Here is a 26129-nt window from a genome sequence, read left to right as displayed (position 1 = left end):
CCCCAAGGCCAGGTTCCACAATATGCGCGCACCCCCCCCCCCCCCCCCCCCGTGAATGAGTAAGGAGTACCCCTACCCATTCACTAAAGGGATAAAATTCAAAGTAAATAAACAAACCACACTTTTAGAGAAAATCCTTTAATTGACTACTTCTTTAATTAAAAAAAAGTTAAAAATGGCTTCATCGATGTAATCCAGCATCAAGCATGAATAAAAAAAAGTCCCGCCGCACGACGACCATCCGAACCCAACGAAAATTCGCCACAAAATAACATCTCCTGTCCGAAAGTAAACAGATGGGCAGAGCGTGCCGTGCTCCACCCATTTGACATGCTCGATCGCTCACCCCTTTCCTGCCCTGCTGGGCCTGTGCTCGAATCAAGGGTCTGGTAGGAATGTTAGGGGGGACCCCAGTTTATTTTCCCATTTTGTGTGGCTGGGGTTCCCCCTTAAAATTCCTACCAGACCTAAAGGGCATGGTAGGATTTTGGGGGGAACCCCAAGCACTTTTTTTTAACTTGGGGGAGTCCCTCCTAACATTCCTACCAGACCTAAAGGGTGTTTATTTCCTCTTCTGCAGACTGTAAAAAAAAAAAAAAAATGTTTTCCCTAATGTCACTTTGCTGCAACAAAATTTCGTCCAACAAACAAAATTTTGTAAAGACTACCGCTAATGAATTTCGGAATCGTAAATTCGGACTCATTTGCATTCGTTATTTCGGAAATTCGGATACATCCAAATCTCAGAATTTCCAAAATTTCGTCCAAATTTCGATTCGGAACTAAACAAATCGCACATGTCTATGGTTCCCCAAAGACTTTGCTCTTTGGCTCTTCATCCGGCAGCTCTGATATCATCATGAACAATGCAGGACAGTTCTGGATTGTAAGGGAGAATGCTGAAAACCTGCCTACATCCCGGAGCGTCAGAGGAAAGAGGTGAGCACCAAGGGTTTATATGATATGCCTTTAAATATTATTTGCTTTATCTGTCTCTGGTATTTATCTCCACCTCTCCCCATAGTTCAGTTTTTCCTCTGTGTAGATAACTCCACCTTTCTTCATTATGTTCCAGTCTGCATCTTTTTCTTATTTCGTGAAGTGGATCACATTATGATCTTTTGACCCATCCTATGTTCGCTGTTGTAAAGATCTGCACAGTTTGAATTAAACTTCTTAACAATCTTCAAGGTGTCATATGGATTGAGTCAACTGTCTGCCAACTCACTGAGATTGGAATTACTGCCATCTCGCCACAACTGTAAGTTACAGAGATCACACTTTCAAAGCTTAGACTGGGGAGGCAGAACAGATATGCTTTAACTCAGAGCTAGGCACTCGGCACTCCAGCTGTGGTGAAACTACGAATCCCGTTGTGCCTCTCCTTGTAGTTCCACAACAGCTGGAATGCCAAGGTAGCCTACCCCCGGTTTAACTAAATATGTGTGTTTGATAAAATAAAACATTGACTGCACCATTGGTGTGTCATAATAATGGGGTGTATTCTTTTGCATTAATTTATTTTGTGGGGTTTCATTATTGTAATTAAAGTACAGGTGTACCTTTGTACAAAAAAAAACTCTGTTAGAATGCAAACAAATCCAAGTTAAATATAAAAAGTGGAGTTTGGCTTATCCTTTTATCTTTGTGGAATGCGCTGGCATGCTTGCACACTGGAGCACAGGCTCCAGGAAAAAAAAAGTAAAAATGGATAGAGCAGCCGAAAGCCAGGCAGTGTAAGGCCGATGTCACATTAGCGATCCTGTTGCTGGCGAGATCGCACTAGCGCAGGATTGCTATGCAGAACACAGCAGGAAATGTAAATACTCACCTGTTTGTATATGTTGCTCCCTCGCTAGTTGGATGACCGAGGTGTCATTCCTTTGCCGGCTATGTATATTCTGAAGGGTTTTCACCAGTGAGGGAGCAATGCCTCGCTCTTCTACCTGGGAAGGTCGCAACAAATACATGCGAGTGTTTTCTTTGCACATTTGACACATACAGAGGTTTTTATGTAAAGATACACCTGTACTTTCAATCACTTTGCAGAGATCTGTTTTTCTTTTTAATATAAAAGAGTTTATTTCTCTTGAAGAGTGTAAAAATTATCCTAAGGGGGTGAATAATTTTTATTTGAGTTATATGCATGCAAGCTCTACTACTCCTTAAATTGTGCCTTACGGTCCTTCTTCCTTTCCATGCAAGTCTACCAGTCATCTATGACTGGTTTGCAACAAAGTCCTCTCTATAGTTGGTTATAGACATAAGAGAATGGTCAGGATTGTAAGACTGATGTCAGATGGGCGACTCTGCTGCTATCAATCTTTCCGCTGGTGATTTGTTGAAACAGATTACTAAGGCTCCATTTACACTTAGGCATATTGTCGCAGCTGATTCAGCACAACAAAACGCTCCACCCAAGCAATCCTATTCATTTCTATGGCCCGCGTTCACACCTGTGAGTTTTGTCGCAAGCAGAAATACGCCTGTCGCTCAAAAGAGTAAATGAGCTACTTAGGGGCAGATTTCAGCGTATTTTGTCCCATAGACTCAATAGAAAATGCTTGAAAAGGAGTATTGTTATTTTATTGCTCGTTTTTGTGTACATTTTGCCCATTCACATGAATGTGGCAAAATCTGCTTACAAAAACGTGCAAACTAATATACACATCTAAAATGCGCAAAAATGCTCAAAAAAGTGTCGAGCAAAACACGCGTAATAGGTGGTACCTATGTGTGAATAAAGCCTAAGACGCTGCCTGTATCTCCCTGTGGAATTGTTCCCTCTGTAGCTAAGGCAGTCAAATTTGCTGCCATTGCTAGTGATCGAGATTCAACAGCATTCAGGCCAGTGACAGATCAACATCTGGCTGCATTTGGCTATAGAGGAAGAGATTCCATAGGTACAGACTGACAGCCTCTTTGAGGATCCCACCACTGGCAATTTATTTCTAGCTGGCAGAATCACCCATCTGACATCAGCCTAAACACGACTTATTTATTTATTTATTACAAGTAACTACCGTGTTTCCCCGCAAATAAGACAGTCTTATTTTTTTTTTTGGCTCATAAAAACACACTAGGTCTTATTTTCGGGGTAGGTCTTATTTTTTTTTTTAATGTACAACAATCCACACTTATTCATGTACAAAAGTCTATATGTATTCATGTACAAAAATATGGTGATCAGGGCAATCGGGGTGCCGTACCTTTCCAAGAGCAATTTGCTAACCAATAGCTGGCCAGAATGAGTGAAGCGCACTTTCACTATCAATTCCTCACAGGCGGAGTGCATTTGGTATCACTCGGCATGTGACAGGAGCCGGCGCTCTAGAGGAGGCATCGGCTTATGCGGCTCTGCTCCCTCCGGTGCCGCCTCCATCCTCTAGTGCTGGCTTCGTTGGCACCGCTAATTCTCTCCTGCCTCTCCCGCGGCTCTTCAAGTTCCCCCTTATGCCACCACCGGCCCTGTGAATGGTCATAACTAGGTCTTATATTCGGCGTAGGTCTTATATTTTAGCAATTCCCCAAAATAGTACTAGGTCTTATTTTCGGGGTAGGTCTTATTTTCGGGGAAACAGGGTATATAGTGCCGACAATTTACGCAGCTCTTTACATACAGAACATTTACATCATTCCCTGCCCTCGAGGAGCTTACAATCTAAGGTTCCTATTGCAAACCCATACAGGGCCAATTTAGACAGGAGCCAATTAACCTTCCAGCAAGTCTTTTGGAGTGTGGGAAGAAACCGGAGTTCCCAGAGCAAACCCAAGATAGCAGAGGGAGAACATGCAAACTCATTGTAGATTGTGACTTGATCATCACATGGTGTCATTTGGCACAGCTTAACCCATAAATAGGAATGCTTGGGTCAAAGTAACAATAAAAAAACTATATTAGGTTAAACATTACAATAATGATACAAAATATGTGTTTACTGCAGTCCATTAACATTTGCCTTTAAAACCACTAAAAGAGGAACCAGGACGGGAATATAGGAACAGATGGTTCTTACCGTTTTTTTATCAATCTCTTATACAGAAACCTGGCTGTTATAAAACATCCAATAAAACAGCAATCTTTTCAAAAGAAAATAAGATACATAATGCTATTGCAACTATAGAAACCTGGATAGGTTTCCTAGTAATAAAGGCTCTATTTGCATTTTAGGTGCAGTTAAATGCATGTAAAACTGTACACAAAATGCATGGTAAGGTTTGTAACATTGTAGTCAATGCAACTGTGTTGGAAACACAGAAATGAGAACTCAAGTTCTCAAGTTGAGTCACAGGGGGTGATTTACTAACCTAAACACACGCACGCACCAGGTGCGTGTGATTTTCACACAGCAAAACTTATTTATCAACCATCATTCACCATGCATTCATCAACGCAAGCAACACGACATAGAGCTAATTTACACAACATCACCTTGCAATTCATGCTTGGCTTTGCACAACACACCTGCTGGGTGTGTACACACTACAAAGGTGTTTAGATTCCACCCATAGATCATGCTGGGAGGGAACACACTACAGAGGTGTATACATGTTTGTGGTGTGTTTATAAGGTTAGTAAATCAACCCCACAGACTCAAGTGTGACTAAAGCATAACACAGTGTTTCCTATCACATAACATTTACGGTGCCCAAAAACAGGGCATTTTCTACTTTAAAGGAGAACTATGAGGTGAGTGCTTTTCACTCACCTCATAGTTCTAGCCGACCTGTGACAATGAGACTGTCACAGGTCGGCTCAGTAGATTGGGAGGTGAGCGAACATATACCAGCGTTCGCTCACCTCTCGATCCTGTCATGGCTCTCTGCTGTGACAGGGGAGGGGCTGAATTCCCCCCTCCCCGCTCCGATCCGCCAGCGCTGACTGGGAGGGGGCGGGTACAGCTGGCTCTGCCTTTAGATAGGCAGAGCCAGCTGTCACTCACGCAGCTGGGCGGATCTCGACATCGATGTCGGGATCCGCTCCGACGTCTCAGTATACCGCGAGCTGCAGCTCGCGGTATACTGATCTTAGGGTAACGGGAGGACGCTAGTTTGTGTCTTCCCGTTACCCTAAGGAGAACTATGGGGAACAGCCTTAACCCCATAGTTCTTCTTTAAGGACTCGTTCACGCTTATGCTGTGCACCCAAAGCAGATTGTATATTATTGTGCAACAACCCCTAAACTATTACTGTTTGCTGCAGTAACTATAGGTCAGAAGGAGGAATCCCAGTAGTCAGTGGGGTGACCCACTATCCGGGCCAGCCTACAGAGTGAAAAAGGATTAGTGCCAGGAGCCCCCAGACAGGTAAGTAAAATTTTCTACACAGGATACTGCCAATTACATTCTTTTAACCCCCTGACAGAGCCACTTTAATCATCTCTTCCTGACGTGGACCAGAACTCAAAAAGTGATCTGCATGTTGCAATATGTTAATTGTGCCTAAGCAGTACCCTGGAAAATGTACAAATGTTACATAGTATTTGAGGTTGAAAAAAAGTCAGAGGTCCATCAAGTTCAAACTTTGTGTGTCTGTGTGTGAGTTGTGCGTGTGTATGAGTCCCTGTGTGGTCTAGTATTTAAGAGTACCTGTCCCCCTGTATATTACGGTCTTTTAGGATGGTATCTAATTGATTTTTTAACAAATCAATATTCTGTGCAGATACCACTGCTTGTGGCAAAGAGTTGCAACATGATGGTCTAACTGAAAAGAAGCCCCTGTGCCCTTTGTGGTTAAATTTTTTCTCCGCCGATTTTAGGTGGTGACCTCTAGCCCTTGTTAGGGAGTTTACAATAAAAAGTTTAGTGCTGATGTTAGCATCACCACTGAACATTTTTACATCATCTTTTTTACAATCATGTCCCCTCTTACTCTCCTCACTTCCCGCAAGTTTAAATTTTGCAATTTAGTACCCTTCGACTTGAATTTCTACTGACAAATAGCAGTGCGCTTCCTAGTATGTGAGAATGCCTAGGCCCTCCTGTGCAGTATGTTTGGAATGTAATATCAAAACTACACCTACCCTTTATAGAAAAAAACAACCCTAACAGTGATGCCACCGGGCATTAGGCCTGCAAGACACTGAGAGCCACATGTGAAATAGATAATCTGCGCTTCTGGAGAAGAGACTAAAGTAAAAATATGTATTATTAATTAAGACCTAAAGCAGCTCTAAAAGAGGATGGGAGAATCCTTTCAGCGGTAAAGAAATATATATCAAAGCGCTAAAGGTATAAGTGGTATGAAACTTAGAGCAACCAGGTAATGAAGTGAAATTAGGGTTTAAGCGATCTGGCCTAAAACCATATGTTGAACAATTCGAAAGAAATCTTACATGGGATCATAAAACAAAGGAAAAAAATATATATTAATAATTCAATTATAACAGTGAAGGAACATCCAATATATAACGATATATGAACGATCCACACAAAAAAATATATCTCTCCTCCTAGGCTGCTTCAAGGCTAAATAGAAATTAATGAGGTTCATTCTCACCTTGTCGCACGGGCATGGAGGACAGCAATTCCTCTTCCAAAAAGTTGTCTGTTCTCTGCCCTGTTTGTAACATGGAAAGATATCCACATTCTTTTCCAGGCTGGCTGATGCAGTAGCTCAGCAGGAGGTATGAGATACAAGGTATCAGATCTCTTGGCTGACCCTGGCCCTAGAGATTGATTTACATTATCTAAAACGTCTACTATTCCAACAGTATTTTTGTGTTAGTTTAAGTCGACATTGCAACATATGGCAACATTTTATTTTATATTATTATGGGCTTTTATATAGTGCCAACAATTTACACAGCACTTTATATATTGTACATTCATATCAGTCGCTGCCCTCAAGGAAATATTTACAACAACAATCCCTGCTGTTAAGTTTTGTAAGGCTGGTACTGGATAGAGATGAGCCTGGGCTTGATGGGAGTCCAGTTTTCCAAGCAGTTGTGGTGGAGGCATTTTGTGACTTATAGCTATGGAGAAGGGAATGCGCCTCTCCGCAAGCCATTGGGCTGGGGGGATGGGATGGCAGCCACTCTTTTGAGTGTACAAACTCAGGCGGATTGGGTTCACACCAAACCCAGTCTCATAACTAGTGCTGGAAGATATATGAAAAAGACTCTCCGGCTGTTCTGGGTCATTATTTCCTAATCCTGGTATTTGCTGCGTTAGGCCGCATTCAGACTGTTTTGATTAATTACCTTGCAGACAATGCGTGTTACTGTGCATTGCATTAAGGTATTACATTCATTTTGAATATATTGGAAATGTACTACAATGCAGGTTTGGACTGGCACCATTTTTTCAACCCAGTGCATGACAACACACAGAAGGTTCACATCTGTTAATTGTGGTGTGCTAAAAGACATGTGCCTTGTTGTGTGCTGGATAGGTACATCAGGGTGCCATTCAAGATGAATGACACCACAACACACTGCATCCTATCACACTTGGTTTAGTGTGCTGCTGTAATGTTTAGAAAACACAGATTTTACTTTCCATTACCAAAGTGCAGCAGTCCAATTGGGCCCTTATAGTTTTCTATTGCTAATTGGGATTGAGCTTGGAAGTTCAGCTGATACCCCCACCTCCATTCCCCAGCTTGTATGAGGTTCAGTGTATGTTGCACCTTCATTTGACATTGTCAGATCTGCCAATAGCTGCAGCAAGGTGGTCATAAAGTGTGAGCCTGTAATGTCCTTACCGACCGCGAGCCGTCTGCGTCCCAGCGTGGAACGCATCGGCCGCGTCACGTTGGGCGCTTCCCTCCCTGAAAGGGAGGTTCCATGCGCTCCACCGTGGAACGCGGAAGTGACAGCACGCTCCACGGCTCCACGTCCGCGGACTATATAAGGGTCACATGAACGCTGTGAGAGCGTTCAACTATTGGGTTTGATGCCCCACCGACGCCAGGAGCCTCAAAACCCCCTCTGCATTCCAGGACCTTAAGCTACATTGCTCCAGCCATCTCCACTTCATCCTCAGGAGACTAGGGGACCCAGCCCCAAAGTGCAAGTATTGTACCTGGTGGGGGACATTTAGACTGCTGGATTGACTGAGTATCATTCTCTATGGAACTGTGATTGATGTTATCTGCTTAAACCTGGCTAAATCCTGAACCTACTGCTATCTGACACTGTTCATACTACCATAACTCTGAACTGTTGCTATTATCCATTGCTGTATCTTTTGATGCATATAGACCCCACTGGGTTATGAATTGAATAACCAATAGTAGGTCACTCCTTATAGTTATCTTTTGTGGCAGAGAATGCATGAATCCCTCACTCTCCGTCAAGATTGAGAGAGACGCCTGGGGTTCTAGCCTGATTGCCATACCCAGCACTATTTTTGACTTGATCCGCAGCTGTGATCCACTCACCCCTCAGAACCCAAGGGCGCATTACAGAGCCCTGGCTGTATGGGCGTATGAGGTCTTCCAGTTTGTATTGTCTACTTTTTATTTTTATTTGGTTTTCTTATGTTGTGCAGTAATCTAAAACAGGCTATTCTGCTTCTTTCATCACTGAAACCGCCTGAGTAAGGCTGGATATACACAGTAAGAATTTCGGTCAAAATTCTGAAAAATCATTAGTCAGACATTCGATCTTGCCATCATTGAGTCAACTAATTTCATTAGAAAGCCCTTAAAACTTCGACCAGACCTGCTACTTGTATGGAATCCCAAACGTATTAAACAGGTTTAATTTGTGCCTAGCACATGTACAATGTGTACATTTTTTCCCCACCAGAAATCATATTTGCCATTAGAATTTCATTTGTTCAGATAAGGAATGAGAAAAATGTTCCAATCTGAGCCTTGAAATTTTCTCATCTATATGAAAACAAGCATCGTTTTGTACCCATCAACCATTAGAAAATTAAAAAAATTTCCAGTAACAAAATTCTACTGGTGTATGGCCAGCTTAAAAGCATACACTGACGCTTTTTATGGGTTACCTGAATTCAGTCCCTGACCATACCAGGGTAACTCTTTGATTGCTAACAGCAACATACTAAGGGCACATTCACACATTAACACTGAATTGCGACGGGTTAACAAATACGTGTTATGTGTTGTGCATTAATTTGTGTTACTTTAGGGCCCCATTCACACGGGGCTTTAAGCTGTGGCTGGGAATTCCAAATCCATAAGCTCTTGCTGCAGGGATTCCAGGTGTGTCCATACAGATACAGTACAGAACTGTTAATTCCATGAGCGATTACATATGGACTGCCGCTGACAGATATGGCCGCTGTCAGTCGGTCATTAACTTGAATGGGGACAGAGGCCACATCTCTAAAGACCCACCTGGGATTCCTCAGGCACAGCCTAAACCCCTATGTGAATGGGGCCTAAGGCAGCCCATTCATTTTAAATGCAGCTAAAAAATCAACATGACCAATTTTTTCATATATAAAGTAGACCAAAACACAAACCATGTGCATTGTAAGGACTGCACTTCAGGTGCATTGCCCACTACTATATTAGTGCATGAGATGGCCAATGCCATGAGTTATGGTAATGTCTGATAAATGAGCACTTTACCACAATGCCTATATGTGCATGGGGCATACAGTACAAAAAGGGTGCAAATAAATGTGTAGTCAACCTCTTTTGTGTAATTTGTACAATTAAGTAAGCAGACTGGTATGTGTTTTAAACTGACCTTTTTTTAAGTTGCTCCCCAAAATTGAAAACATGATGTACTGGTTTGTAATTTTGCAAAAATATGTGGGCTCACTCATCCCCACCTTCCTTCCCCCACCTCCTTCCTGCACCATGCGCCCTCATGTCTGCTGAGTCCTTTACCAACAATTTACAGAGTACAAAAGAAAATTATGCTTCGCATGAATTACCTGAGCTCAGTCCCAGATCACAACCAGTTAACCCTTTGATTGCTAACAGTTATATACCAAAGTACAAATAACAGGGAATTTAGTTGTGGATGCATAGTGCACGATAGATTGGCTCCCAGAGATCAGCACCTGTCATTCCTCCTCCACAGGTACAGTTGAAAGATATGCAGACAAATATGCAGACAAATGCTGCACAAAATGTTGGGCATTTCCTGTTATTTTTTCATGAACATTAATAGGATTTCTGATATTTTTAGAGATTTATTCAGAGCTGTACGGCTGTACATAATACATCTTAGAGCTGTACGGCTGTGCATGTCTCCAAAAGTAAAATGCATGATAAATAAAATGGATACAAAATGTATAGGTAGAAATAGAATTTAAACTTTGTGCATTAGCATCATTATTACTAGTTGTAGTTTTAGTAATATAAAAAAAAAAACTTCTTTAGACTTAATAGTTACAAATTCAGTTAATTCCTATTAATTCCTATTCAGCCACATATAAAAATATTTTTTTTAAATTCATATATTTTTCCAGTTCAATCCAGCTAGAAATCCAAGTGATCGTGGGTGAAAGCTGTGTGAATCTTGTGTAAAAAATGTAAAAACAGACCCTGTAATACATATGTGTGTGTGTGTGTGTGTGTACATATATACAGTATATGCCACATTTTACATAGATAAAATGTACAAATCAAATATATTTATTTATTATTTAAAATATTTGTATTTTGCCGTTATGCAGTGTAAAAAAAAAGTTCATATCACTATAATCAGAATGTGCTTTTTGGACTCCCAAGGCTCTCTTGTCACAGTTTTGTAACAAAGATTAGCCAAGACTAGTTTAGTTTTCCCAAATTTATCAGTGTACTGTTTAATGCGCGCGTGCTGGTTAAAAAAGACCACAGTTATGCAATAGTTATAGTTATGTCCCTGTCTGCGTGGCAGCTAATAAAAAACATATATTAGCAATTTTTTTTAATTGCCAACTTGTTTTATTGATGTGCACATGATTCCTTGCTGTGATGATCTGTTATTAGGACTTGTTCACGTTTGTTTTCAGCGTTGCTGCTTCTTTAAGATTCCCTCCCCCTTTGAGTGCTGTGACATCAGCTGCACCTGATGCTGATATAAAGGACAGGTACAAGGATCCGTTACACACCTGCCCGTCTCTCACAGCTAGTGACCAGTCACAGGGAAAAGAAGAAAATACCATCTGTTCTTCAGGACTATATTGCACTTACAGGGCTAACCTGGGCAGTCATCCAGAGAGAACTTTCAGCCAAAGACAAAGCTGATCAAGCGAGAGCACCAAGAGGTACTGGAAAGCCCAAACAGAGCTCTCAGCCAAACCAGAAGGTTGTAGAAGAAACTGCACAGGAGCTTTGCACTGGGAAGGAACAGAGGCAACTCGCTGACCAAGGGAAACATTCAAGACACTTTCTCCGGTGAGTCCTCCTCTCAGTAAATAAAAGGCAGTCACAACAGCAGGAATTTCCTAAGCAGACTGAAAAACCAGTGCACAGACATTGCTCATTGTTTTGTGCATTTGATAGATCTGGATTAGCATCATGTCTATGGGACTTGAGATATTGGGTGTGGCCCTGTCCATTCTCGGCTGGCTTGGTGCTGTTGTTGCTTGTGCTCTCCCTATGTGGAGGGTAACTGCCTTTATAGGAAACAATATTGTGGTGGCTCAGATTATCTGGGAAGGACTATGGATGAACTGCGTAGTTCAGAGCACGGGGCAGATGCAGTGCAAAGTCTACGACTCCCTACTGGCTCTTCCTCAAGATCTACAGGCTGCTCGTGCCTTAATAGTTATCTCCATCGTCATTGCTATCATCGGAGTCTTCATCTCCATCATGGGAGCAAAGTGCACCAACTGTGTTCAAGATGAGTCGGCAAAGGCCAAGATCATGATTGTCTCTGGGGTCATCTTTATTCTTTCGGGGCTCATGACACTTATCCCCGTGTCCTGGTCAGCAAACACAGTTATTCGTGATTTCTACAACCCGCTAGTTGTGGATGCTCAAAAGAGGGAGCTGGGTGCTTCCATGTACATTGGGTGGGCAGCCTCTGCTTTTCTTATGCTTGGGGGTGCTATGCTGTGCTGCTCTTGCCCACCAAAACAGGAGAAGTACCCTGCATCCAGAGTGGCATATTCAGCAGCCCGATCAACAAATCCTGGATATGACCGAAAAGACTATGTCTGAAGAGGAACCAAAACTGTTCAATGGGCATGGAACATTCTCTTTTATCAAGTGGCAAGAATGAACAGGTGACTTGGTTATGGAGAGGAGTGGGAAGTAGACATCACTGACGCAGACTTTTTAAACCCTCTTATAAATGCTGTAATTATTAGTACTGTATATTTTTTTATATAACGTATATTATACATATACAGCATTGGTTCTAACTGTGTGTGTACGTGAAATTACAAGAGGCATGAATGGAAGCTTTCTATTGTCGTGGCATTTGGTGAATATTCTTGAACTGGGAGGGGCAAGTCTTCTTGGCAGAGATGAGGTGGCTTAAGTAATATAACTCTTTACATCCCAAGCTGCTGATTGAACTGTGCAGAACAATGCACTGTTGTATGTTACAGCACCATTACCCACTAGGGAACCGTATCTGTTTGCGGGTTCTTAATATTTAGAAACGCTAGATGAAGGAAGTGCTGTTTTTATAAAGAAAGAAAAAAAAAAAGTATAGGGCTTTGTATATTAATATTTGACAGCTATTAAATTGTTTAATATTTTTGCTGTACAGCGTGAATCATATTTATCAGACATTAACAAATCAAAATGTACAATTCCAACTGTTATATGTCTCATAGCTAATCAGGGCGATTTGTGACAACTGGAGCTAATTTTTTTTGTTAACCATACCAACCAATCAAATCTAACCTCAATTGGGACTAGATAAATGCCCCCCATCCCCAACAAAAATGTTGCCTTGCTGTACATAAATTACCCTACTTGCCAGGTCTGCTGGATTTGTTATATATGTCAACTCTTTTCCGGGGCTACATTGGTTTATTAATTGGAATGTGCCCTCTCCTATTTGTGACTGTAGCCGTAGGGATTTTTTTTTTTTTTTTACAATAGCCTGTCGAAATGTAATTGTAGAAGGCAAGAAAAGCTTCCCAGGATATAGAAACCAAGGCTGCTAGTTTATGAAAAATGCATATTCTCTGGGGGCCTATAATAGCATATTATGGATCCAGTTTTCCCAAGTTCATTATTTAAGGAATGCTAAAAGTATGCATGATTAGGATAGTGTTTTTTATTACAATTTTGTTTTACTATTACAATCCTACCTTTATAAAGTGGTCATTAGTTATACTTACCACACTACAAAAATTCCACACATTTCAGTTATTCTTATCTACTGTACATCTTCTTTTGCCATTCTTACGGCGTTTTTCCTATTATTTTTTTTACATGTATTGCTTTGCCATTCTTTCTAACCTTTTCCCAGGTTTTATTACAATGTGGTGTGAATCTTTGTGTAGGCTGAGTATGGCACGTTAATGGCATTCCTGTTAATAAATTACAGCAGTCTTTCCATCCATAAATGAGCTGGTGACACATTAATATGCACTCCCTGATAAAAGAAAGAAAAGTTTCAAACTGTTAGTAGAGTTTAACAACCTTCAACCTTTTCACTGCCACGGTGACCTACCATCATGCCAACTGACTGGCTATTTTGAAAGGACATAGTTATTTATGAGTGGCATTAAGTTCCAACTTTAATTGACCGCTACAGAGTTTGCTATAGTTGTGTTAAAAACAAGTGGAATTTTCAGTTACAATGAGATGTTAGTCTCCAACCGGCTTGGCAAGCCTATAGTGCTCATTTAAATGGTGGATTTACAAAGGGGATTTCAATACTTGCATTTTCTTTGTGTAGTGTGGATGTATGTGTACTGGTCTTGTTGAAGTGCAGTGGTATGCTTTGTCCTGCTTGAACATTTCTGTAAGAATTATCAGTAGGTGATGCAAAATAAAGGAATACTTTTTACTAGAGCAAATTCAGACTTGCTTTTCAGTAAAGCAACTCAACAAGCCTGATTATATCTAATTGTAATATGTTGCTATGGTATTCTAGACTATCATAATCCCTGTATCTGCATAATGATAAAGTCAGACCCTATTCCGAGGCAGTTGAGATTGATAATAACCTATATTGATAGAAAAATTGTGGTCGTGTTAACAATATATTGTTTTAGCATTGTGAAGATGTAATAGGTCACATTAAGAGGGTCTCGTAACACAACAATAAACTTAAAACTTGCATGGGGTTAAGCAAGCACTGGGCACATGTCTCACCATGAACTGACAGTCTTTCTGGGACCCCAATCATGATTAGGGGCCAGCATAAGTCCCACAATACCTGCGTACCTGGCATGGGAATTTTTTCAGTGATGGATATTGTCAATATGCTTCAACAATGTCATCACTGTAAGTGGTCCATTGAAAATGCTGCCTTGCTCTTGTTGTGTCTGCCAGAACAAGGATATATGGCATGTGATCATTTGCCCTAAAGGCAACACATGTTAATTGCTTGCATATTAAGTGTGTTCTCATTTCAATGCATGCATTTGGGAAGCCTGAAAGCCTGAGCATTGCTCGGGTCTACTAGTCCCTGTTTTCTTTACTCTAAAGTATATGAAGTGCTTTACAGTTACCTAAATAAACTCAAGGACTTCTTATCTCCTCCTTATAACAGTCCCAGTGTTTGCACTGTCATCTTTGGCATTGAAGAAATAGATAGGCAAACAAAATGTTGATCAACTGATGCCCCTGTGACATGACACCTTTCCAGTGAGAACTGCAGTTAGATGTATTTGGTATAAAAAGCCTATGGACATGTGTTTTATAAGCCTATATATGTTTTTGTCTGAGTACACTTTGTAACCTAATACTGGTTAGAAGTACTAACCGCCACTTTGTATTCAATATCTTGTCAACAAGCTTTTTAGTAAAATATGCTCTTATATCATCTTTTTGACTGTTCATTTGTGTATTTAATTATGTTTCTTTCCTTAGAAGTTTGCTATATAGTCAGCTACTGTAAATTTAAAAATTATATAGATCCAACACACACATTTAAATTTTTCACTGACCCCAAGAATGGCAGTCTGAAACAGTCTCTAGACTAAACAAATATGCATCCTATCTTTTACTAAGAACAATTTTTTAAAAAAGTCCAGTTTTGTGAATAAAATGTCCATTACAATCTACTATGGCAAGGCTTTATTAAAGTGACACTAAACTCAGGTGTTAAACCTTAAAATGCATTTGAGTACCTTAACAATAAGAAAAATGTATCTTATTTGTGTATCACTCAGCTGTAGGTCCTCAAATCATCTCTGAAATTGTGCTGACACTGTCCTTCGTTCTGGAGGGTGGCTACTTTTGTTACCCATACTCCCTGTGTGTGTTGTAAAGTAGTCACCGCTCCAAGCTCGCTCCTGTGATGGACTACAATCTCAGGTTTAGTTTACTAATTTGTATTGAAATTATAGTCCATCACGGAAGTGAGCTTGGAACACACTCAGGGACCATGGGGAACAAAAGTAGCCCCCTCTTATTGTGTGACCCAGCTTCCATAATTTTATAATTTGCTTTACTGTATGCCCCCCCACTGCTTTATTGCAATGCACACTAGTTCCAATAATGCAGAGGATGTGAGTGGGGTATTGTTGAAACAAGCAGCCATAGCTCAGGGACACTTTCTCATGCATCTCCTGTGGTTGTACACACTTATGTGCATTATGTACATTTACCTGCTGAAAGATTTGTGTTTATGTCAATCCAGATCTAAGATGTACCCAGCTCTGCCACACCACATAGCCCTAAAGCATACACCAAACAAGAGGAGTGCCAGACTAAATGATAAAGGAGTCCAAATAGCTTGAATGATTTACACTTAAAAAATAGCAAATACATTTCAGGAGACAAAAACACTCCACCTTCATCAGGGCAACAAAAAAAATATATAGACAAACAGTACATACATAGATATGAATAATAAAATAATAAATCTCATATGGTGAGGAATGGGCTGTGACCATGAGACTGGAAGAACTTGCAGCACATTTGCATGATCGTTAACAAGCCATTTGTAGCTACACGGCTTGTGTGGATCTACGTTTCGGACTCAACCTAACTACTGCCTACTGTTGACTTTGCTTGATTTGCCTTTAAAATATGTAACAGGATCTCCCTGGGTAATCATTTGGCTGGACTCCCCCATCTTTTCCCTCTCCCTCCTTTATATTTCCAATGTTGCCTGCCTGCTCTCCTTTCCTTCCTTCTATCCACAAGGTTAGGAGACTGCTGAAAATGTCACCTTGAAAATCTGACAGAGCGTGATACCTAAGATACTTGTTTGTTTGACTATGTATTGCCTATAACTCAGTTTTATTCATGTGACCTTGAAGGTTTTCCTATGTTTATGTTTTGTGATCGGTATACTCTGTAATGAAACTCAATAAAAATGTATAATAAAAAAAAGTAATATGGTGAAACTCAAACTAAACAAAAACAAAAGGTTTTCATGGACAACATATGTATACAAAGTATAGGTCTATATCACTCTTATATTCATATGAGTGATAAAAATTATAAATATTCATATGAAATTGGGCTGCGGAAATTAACAATTAATTCGTCGATTAATCGTTAACTTTTTTGATCGATTAAATTTTTTTTTGCTCGGTAGTCACCTCTCCGCCGGCTTCCGTGTCTTCCGGGAGTTCCGTCGGAGATCCGGTGACGTCATGGACATCGACGTCACCAGACTCCTCCCCCCTTCCCCAAGTGGCTCCGTCGGCTAACGAAGGGAAGGGGGGAGGAGTCCGGTGACGTTGATGTCCGTGACGGCTAACGAAGGGAAGTGGGGAGGAGTCCGGTGACGTCGATGTCTGTGACTTCAACGGACTCCTCCCCCCTTCCCTTCTTTAGCCAACGGAGCCACAAAGGCGCCATGATTTAAAAGTACACAGAGAGAAAGTACTTAGAACGCATCAGCCATATCAAATAGGTTCTCAGAAGAAGCACAAAAAGGTATTGTTGCCATGTTGCTTACTGTTACTATGTTATATAAAATAGTTCTGTAATGCTTTTTAAAATTCAGTCCTGTTGCTCTTCAAGCGTGTATAGCCAGCGCAGAAAAAGGGATTTCAAATGACAAAAAAATGGAGTCGATTATTTAATAACCAACTGGCCCATATACACACGGAAGAGAGCAGCTTCCAGGGGACATTCACCTTTCTATTTTTGTAACCCTCCCCTTTCAATAAAACCTGAACGTGTTAATTTTTTTTAATTGACCTTTTTTTACATTTCTTTGTGTGGTCCTGTCCCCATTACCCTTGTTGCTTAGACAAGAATTCTGTATGTGCGTTATAATTAATCGAAATTAATAGATTCTAAAAAAATTCGATTAATCGAACACAAAAATTTTAATCAGTAACAGCCCTAATATGAAATAAATAGATCACAATTATTGAGTAGCTATTATGACATTTTCTACATACAACTGAATATGGAATAATAAATAGAGATCATCATTATCGAGCAGATATTTAAAAAATAGGGACTGTGAGGTTGTATTAGTGCTTTTTAGGCACATATTTCATAAAATACACCATAATCATGTATGTTAATATCATACAGCAAAGGAGCAGATTTATATCATTAGTATGACTAGATACAAAAGTCAGAATGATACATACTACAAGAAATTCTGCACTTCTTGGGCATTTTAGGAAATATGTGCCTTAGGCCCCTTTTGCTGGGCAGTCCGATCAGGTACACCTGTCAGTTTTTCAGGCGGACACGATGGGATGCCCAATGCTAGTCTATGCGCAGGCGGATCTAAACTGGTGGGTGTCCGTTTAAACCCGGTTGCCCCCAACTTCGGCCAGGTCCAGAAAAACAAACGGAACAGTGTTCCGTTTCGCTGGACCTGACCGTGCCAGACTAGGGTTAATTTGATGTAAATAGCAAATGTTCATTTACAATCGCTTCCCCATAGAACGTCATGGGTCCAGTCAATTCAGTTTATTTTGATGAAGGAAAAAACTGGACGGACACAGATGTAACAGCGGTGAAATCAGATCTGTCCTGCTCCAATCAGGAGGGGATCCGTGCATGGATCCCTTCCTGTTAGGACACGGTAAGAGGGGACATAACAGCATTTTTTAAAATTCACAGTCTCTATTTTGTCTAAATATCCGCTCAGTAATGATGCTCTCTATTATTATTATTATTATTATTACAGTATTTATATAGTGCCAACAGTTTGCGCAGCGCTTTACAATATAAGGAAGACATTACAATTACAATACAATTCAAGGCAAGATGGTAAGGAGGGCCATGCCCCTGAGGGCTTACAATCTAAAAGAGGAGGGGGAAATGATACATGAGGAGGTAGCTGTGTGGGGATGAATTATTTGAGAATGTGAAGGTTCAGTGGTTAGGTCGAGGTGGGATAGGCTTCCTTGAAGAGATGAGTTTTTAGGGAACGCCTAAAGGCAGTCAAGGTGGGATATAGACGGGCAGGTTGGGGTAAAGAGTTTCAGAAGATGGGAGAGACTCTAGAGACGTCCTGGAGGCGAGTATGGGAGGAGTGGACAAGGGAGCTGGAAAGCAGGAGGTCAATGGATGAGCGGAGGGGACTGTTAGGGTGATAAGGATAAGGTGATAAGGATAGGGTGACGATTATGGTGATAAGGGGATGGTTAGGGTGACGGTTAGGGTGGACGGTTAGGTTGATAGGGTGACGGTTAGGGTGATACTCTCTACTTGATATCCATATTCAGTTATATGTAGAAAGTGTTCTAATAGTTGCAAAGAGACTCGATGATCATGATCTATTTATTTTATATGAATATTTATCATTTCACCACTCATATATATGTATATCTATTTTTTTGTAGTCTGTATTTAGCCCTGGAAATATATTAGCTGTTTTTTTAAGTGTGAACCATTACATAGTATTTGAGGTTGAAAAAAAGACACAGGTCCATTAAGTTCAACGTGTGTGTGTGTGTGTGTGTGTGTGTGTGTGTGTGCGTGTCTCTTGTGCGTGTCTCTTGTGCGTGTATGTGTGTATAAGAGTCTCTGTTTTAAGTATTTAAGTGTACCTGTACCCCTATTTGGACTGGTGCTCTTTCTGTTTGGAATATACTTTGGGTGACATACTGCCTTTCCATTGTAGAGTAGACCTGTTTGTTCGGAGCTGCCTAACTAGTGCCAGTAAGCTCTCCAACTGACCAGATTCCTTTCACTGCCCTATATGAATGGGGAGTGAAGTCCCAGCACCTCTTGGAAGTTCTTCTTATTTGACACCACATAACCCTGTCTAGCAGGGCAGGAGTCTCAATTTATCTTTGCTGTAGGCAACACACAATTGCGGCTTGGGGAAAATATACTAAAATCTAGTCTGTAGTATCAGATAAAATAAATATATATATACTTAACCGATCTCCTGAACTGTTGTCATCAGACTCACTGATCCAGTGATGGTGACACTCTTCCATCATTTAACCCAACGGCATTCATCCAACTTCCTATGAGCCCAGGGTGTCATGGCTCTACCCTCACCCTAGGCAGAGAGGAGAATGCTAGAGAAAGAAGAGGATAAAGAGGACCTGTGAAGTCAGTGAACTGAAGACACTTGGTAAAGAGGTACAGTATATATATATAAAATGTATTGTATATATATATAAAATGTATTTTTGTTAACAGTACGGTGCTCCAATATGGGGGAGAAGTGAAAGCTTTATGTAACACAGGGTTCGTCCTTCCCCCAGCCCTTGCCTGGACAGTGAAAGTAGAAGCAGCACACTGATTAGCTTATCCTCCTTCATCACTTGGTTGACTCCTCCTATCAACATTTGCCTTATTAGCACAAAAGCACTGCAGTAGAAGTAATTGGCTCTTTCAGCTTCTTCTTCCTCTCCAAGTGTTTGCAGTGCTATACAGTGGATTACAAAGGGTTTATGTCAGGTCGAATTCATACACACACTGGTTACATTAAAAAATACACTTAATAATGTAGCAATACAGACCTGCATTCGTTTGTGTCTCCTCTCTGGAATTCAGCTTTAAAGTGTAGTCACCTTAAAGGTGACTAACATACAGTGACCCCCACTATATGTTAGTTATGTGTTCCCATTCACAGAGAATAACTAAAATAATTTAAAGACTATTTTTTTACCCTTTTAGTGGTTTCTTTGGAGCAGGATTATATATAGGACTTCAAGCTATTATGAACAATTTCAGGGGCACAAAATGATTCTCCCTCATTAACATACAATGCAGAACACAAGCCTCGAGATCCCTAACCCTTTTTTAGGACAGATTGTGTAGAAAATCTAGTTTACAACTGATAACGATATCTGTTAGCACAGTATAGCCAAGGTTTATTATAGTAAACATTAACCCCATGGCCCCGTCCTTAACATTACAAAAGGAGAAGGTAGGTAGAATTTTTACGCAAGCTCTTGAAAAGTTAAGCAGCAATTTTTGTTTTTTTAAGTTATGCTATTTGAATAAGAACATGCAACACATATAAAGTACGTGTTATCCAAATCTGGCTGCAAACGTGGAAATACAATTTAAAGTAGTATTATTCCTTGAAGTTTTTCTCAATAATAAATCCAGGCCAAACATACAGTATGTATACTGCCCAACAAAGTATTCCTTTACATTTTTGCCCAAACACTTACAGTTTCTAAACATCTCCAACTCTCTCAGCTTGGCTTCCCTGAACTTTCTGTCCAGTACAAGATCAAAGGACAGAGCAGTCTCCAGCAACTGTCCATCTACTAGCTAGAAGAAGGGAGGAGGAAAGAAGAAGGGAGGAGGGGGGAGGGGAGTATCTTACCTTGCTTTGCCTGTGTGTTTGTGGAGACACACACAGCTTTCGTGCTAACACAAGGTGACTCCATAGGACACTGAAAGGGAAAGGAGCCACGCTAAAACAGGATATTAGGACCACTGCTCAGGGGACCAGTTAATTCTGCAGGAAACTAAAACTTTTAAACATCAAGGAGCAGTATCCATTGTAATTGATTTAATCAGCATTTGAAGTAGCTTAAAAACCTTCTTACTCATACTTTATTATAATTTTAAACTTGCTACGGGTGTCTTGTGTTCAGCAGGTACTCTGGCACAGAGAGCTCCGTGTTTGACAGGTCGGTACTGCTATGGCCTTTATAAATGGATCTCCTTCTTCCCAAGAGAAGCACCTAAAAGTGTCCAGGAGCGATACCAGGGAAATCTCATGGCTGCATTTTCTAGGAATATTAGAAGGTAGTGGGTTCCAGTCTACCAGTAGTGATGATTAAATCAGGATACTGATGTATTCATTCATTTCTGATTTCCATTAATATTAGCAAAAATCTCTGACCTGTAGAAATGTATACAATTCCAGAATCCAGGAAAATGTGATTTGTGAATGTTATGATTCTCTGCAGACTAGAAAAATCTCTTAACATATATGCAAATAAATATCAGAATTAGAGGACCATTCAGAATAATTATTGATCTAGTCTAAATGTATTTTAAACACAAAACTGAACAAATGGCATTGCAGGCTCATATGTAACACCCTACATGTGCGTATGCAATAAGTCATCCAGCAATTCATAACCATGCAAGGCTTACATTACAGTAATCATCTCAGTAAGCAAGAACTGGAAATGCAGGGAATTTCCTAAAGAACAGTCTGGTTAGTTTGTACAATTAAGAAAATATAAAGTAATGGAAATAAAATGAAGACTCGTTAAACCAGTTGGTTTTTAATGACCCGAGTGCGTGTTTGGTGTACGTTTACAATATTTAGTGAACACATTACAATCCACGGAACTAGCACAATCTACAGGAAACTGTGTAAAGGTTTTAAAATAAACACTCGGCCTAAAATGTCTGCATGACACGTTTGATGTGTCAGTTTTGTTTCTACAAAAAATATCTTAGTTAAAGAGCGACTAAGCATGATTTTAAAAAATGTTTGTATTTCATGTACCAAAGATGTTAAAGTGGACTTTGCACTAAGGCTATGTTTACACCATGTCCGGACCAGATCTGGAGCAGATCTGTAAATGCAGTGCAGTGCTTTTTAAAAGGGGCTTTCAGATGCAATTAAGTGTGTTTGCATGCACTTTTGATGTTTTTCTAGTGCATTCCTGACCAGAGGAAATGAAACAAGCAGTATTTTTTTTTGTCTGTACCGGAACAGACTGTGCTGGTGTGAACAGAGCCCAGAAATACCATAGGGATACATTAGGATGCTTGTTTGGTCCGGGAACAAACTGTTCTACTCTGAACATGGTCTGGACATAGTGTGAACAAGCCCAGGGAATGCAGAGTACTCCAAATCTTGTGAGATGATGCTGCAGCACAGTGCAGGAACATCTTCTTAGAGAGTGAACCAAACTAACTTGCGCTAATGGAAATAGTAAAACTAAATTAAGATGGATTAAAATTTAAAATACACACCCTTTCATGATTGCTTGACACGGAGGTGACACCATATGATCCCTACCGTTATCTTCTTAGAGAGACTTGGGCTACTCAACATTCACTGGGATCACACCAGAAGGAGCGTAATGTCACCCTTGTGGGTGGAAGCTGGTGAAAGCTATGTATATTATCTAGATTTTTCCCCCACAGGTTTTTTTTAAAAGTGATACTAAACTCAGAAGTTAAACCTTAAAAATGCATTCAAGCACCTCAACTATTAACAAAAAAAGTTGCTTATTTGTTTATCACTCAGCAGTAGATCCTCAAATCATCTCTGAATTGGTGCTGACACTGTCCTTCTTTCTGGAAGGTGGCTACTTTTGTTCCCCATGGTACCTGTGTGTGTTGCAAAGTAGCCACCACTCCAAGCTTGCTCCCGTGATGAACCGCGGGGAGAGCACCACGTTTAAGAAGAAAGCCTTGCTTTTTAGATACAAGGTCCGCTTTATTAACATTCAGTAGTGAAAATGTAGATGCGTAAGGAGAATTTGAAGGGGAAAAGATGTTTCTAACATATCTGGGTTATTAATCCAGTCATGTATCTTTAATGTTCTCTTTTCACCTTTGCTTGCACATTTAATCCAGGCAGCCTTTGAATGGATCCTCTTCATTCACATTGTACCAGAGCATTATCCTGAATTGCTTATACCAGAGAAGAGGTGATGATGAAGAGGACCCTGCAGCATCACAAGACTTCAGAGATAGTAACTGTTGAAACAAATATGCAAACAATAATTCAAGTGGGAGGCTAAGGGGAAGAAGAGGATGGATTGTGAGGGGGCATTAACCAGCCTTAGAGCACAAAAAACACACCTGCATTATTTGTGTAGTTTAATGCACCAAAACATGCAGTGCACTCATATCTGTTTGCTTTGGTTTGATTATACTTCATAAATATGTTGTACCAGGTTGTCAGGTTTTTGAGATGTAAAAAAATCCGACCAAGATAAATCACTTCAGAATTGTTTCCTTCTTTAATGTGACATAAACTGTACCATTTGATTAAAAAACAAACTGATATTGTTTAGCGGGGGGGAAATATGGCTGCATAAGTGTACATACTTATAATTAGGGATGTGGCTGTGTTCAGAATTAACCCATCACATTCAAACTGAGTATACACCTTCCATCAAATAAAGTGGCTCTGATTAAGCCCATAGAAAGTTCAGCTGTTCTAATAGGATTTTTCTGACATTGCCTCTTACAGCAAATGCCATGGTCCGTAAAGAGCTTACAGAGCATCAAAGCGATCTGATTGTTGGAAAATATCAGTCATGATAAGGGTACAAAAATAATTACAAGTCATTAGATATACCATGGAACACAGCGAAGACGAATGGAGCAATTATGGTAAAACAGTGAGTGACATTACCAAGAACTGGACGTTTCTCCAAAATTGATGGGAAAACTGGTGAGGGAGGCTGCCAAGAGGTCTACAGCAACATTAAATGAGCTGCAGGAATTTCTGGCAAGTACTGGTTGTGTACTACATGTGACAAGAATCTCCCCTATTCAATGTGTCTGGGCTGTGGGGTAGGGCTGCAAGATGGAAGCATTTTCTTACAAAGAAAAACATCCAAGCCTGGCTACATTTTGCAAAAACCAACATCAAGTCTGACAAAAGCATGTGGGAAAATCTGTTATGTTCTGATGAGACCATGATTGAACTTTTTAGCCATAATTCAAAAAAAGTATGTTTGGCGCAAAAACAATACTGTGCATCATACCCACAGTGAAGCATGGTGGTGGCAGCATTATGCTTTGGGGCTGTTTTTCTCCAGCTGGAAAAGGCGCTTTAGTCAAGCTAGAGGGACTTATGAATAATCCAAATATCAGTCAATTTTGCCACAAAACCTTAGGGCCTCTGCTAAAAAGCTGAAGGTAACAATAAAGATCTAAGTTTTGGAATGGCCCAGCCACAGCCCAGACCTGAATCTAACTGAAAGCCTGTGCGGTGACCTGAAGGGGGCTGTGCACAGAAGATGCCCTTGCAATCTGACAGATTTGGAGCGCTTTTGCAAGGAAGAGTGGGCAAAGATTCCCAAGGCAAGATGTGCCAAAAGACTGAATGCTGTCATCAAATCAAAAAGAGCTTTAACAAAGTATTAGTTTAAGGGTGTGCATATTTATACAACCATGTTAATTTAAGCTTTTTAGTTTTATTTTTCCCCCTTTAAAGATTTAATTTTGTTTTTTTTTAGTTGAATTACACAGATTATAGGTCACATTAAAGGTGGAAATAATTTCTCAAATGACTTATCTTGGTCTGATTTTTTTACATCTTAAAAACCTGGCATTTTTACAGGAGGGGGTAGACTTTTATATCCACTGTATATGGTGCTTTTATGTGCATGTGAATCCAGCACAGGTGTGAAGTATAGCAATGGTGCTTGGATCACATGACTAGCTTAATAGGATTGCAAAACCTTTAGCAGGTAAGACAGTTCACATACGATTTTTCATTTATAAGGAACTTGGAAGGGTCGGAGGACTGGAATTCTGCTTTAAAAAGAAGGTAATAAAAAGGTTTTAAAATACAGCAGGCTTACTGTCCATTAATTCCATAAAAGAAAACTACAGACTGCTATAACGCTGCCTCTTTTTTCCTAATATGGCCATTAACATCAGCTAAAGGTTCTGTTAGATATTAAATTGGCATTACTGTCATTTATCTCAATATCTGTACCAATGCACCTGTTTTCGCTACAGTGGTTCTTTAAAGAAGAACTCCAAGAAATTTAAAAATGAACCCTTGCAGTGGGACTATCACAAGTTGATAAGGGCCTTCTCTGTGGCCTTCGTTGACAGACATGGCAGGGGATCCAGTTCTCGCCCCTCTGGGATTTTGGAAACACCATCAATTACATCACTTTCTTTCTTCGCTTCCGCCTTCATCAACGTTTGCCTGCCCTTTAGCTATGTTTGAACAGGAATGCTCCCAGCTGGGTCCAGAGAGTCCTCTCTCTTTGCTACAAATTGTTTCTTCTGCCTGATGTGAAAAAGCCTCTTGATTTTATCAACTGATGGCAACGGGATCTGGGGGTCTCCTTCTCCCTAGTAGGACAATCCAAGATACTTAAACTTTCTCTTGCAATGCCTACCAGGAATAAGGGTATACAATATTGACTAGATAGTACGGGACTCACAATGTGCTCCATAAGATTTTCCCTGACTCACCCAGATAAGTGTTGGCAATGTGGCTGCTCTCCCACGGACATGCTTCACATTTTTTGGTCCTGTTCTGTGTTACAGGATTTTAGGTCTAAGGTATGCACCATTACTCATAAGTTTACAGATTGTGAGGTTCCATTGGACCCTTCTTTTTTTTTTTACTCTATCACAATTCTTAGTCCCTTAAGGGATACAGGCGATTGGTGATCATTCACTTGGTGAATTCTGCTCGGGCATGTGTTCCAGCTCTGTAGAAAAGTACCTTTCCCCCCACAATTAGGCTGTGGTTTCACAAAATCAACAATATTATGCATGTGGAAGATCTTACTAGTTCAATTAAAGACACTTCCTCCATGTTTAGCACAACACAGTTTTATTGGAATTAGTTCTATCTTTCGGAAGAATATTGTACTCTGATGGGCACTGATTGACCTTCTCCTCCCTGTACTTAACATCTTCCCTTTTGTTATCTAGCTACTACTGGCTTCTTTCATCCCCTCCTTCCAACCTACCTCCCCCCTCCCCCTTTTTGTCCTTTCTCACCACC

General features: G+C 40.4%; 1 protein-coding gene and 1 long non-coding RNA gene across 2 annotated transcripts in view; both read left to right on the top strand.

Annotated features, from left to right (window-relative positions):
- The first annotated feature begins 4681 nt into the window (after positions 1-4681).
- The window catches only part of LOC108790887, a 24652-nt gene continuing 3204 nt past the window's right edge, over positions 4682-26129 (top strand). The window contains exons 1-2 of the long non-coding RNA XR_001941466.1: positions 4682-4694; positions 13853-13860. This is a non-coding gene — a long non-coding RNA (uncharacterized LOC108790887). The remainder of the gene's footprint in view (positions 4695-13852; positions 13861-26129) is intronic.
- Positions 11243-12768, top strand: CLDN3 (claudin 3). The gene has a single exon (XM_018561247.1). It carries the CDS (start codon positions 11438-11440, stop codon positions 12080-12082), a length of 645 nt encoding a protein of 214 aa, XP_018416749.1. The 5' UTR covers positions 11243-11437; the 3' UTR covers positions 12083-12768.

The sequence above is a fragment of the Nanorana parkeri genome, unplaced genomic scaffold, assembly GCF_000935625.1.
Source record: "Nanorana parkeri isolate BGI_ZX_2015 unplaced genomic scaffold, ASM93562v1 scaffold509, whole genome shotgun sequence".
In the NCBI taxonomy this organism is placed as follows: domain Eukaryota; kingdom Metazoa; phylum Chordata; class Amphibia; order Anura; family Dicroglossidae; genus Nanorana; species Nanorana parkeri.
This window is presented reverse-complemented; position numbering and strand designations above follow the sequence as displayed.

What these genes read in the sequence shown, in the direction of transcription:
- CLDN3 (XM_018561247.1), top strand. Translation starts at nt 11,438, where the DNA reads ATGTCTATGGGACTTGAGATATTGGGTGTGGCCCTGTCCATTCTCGGC.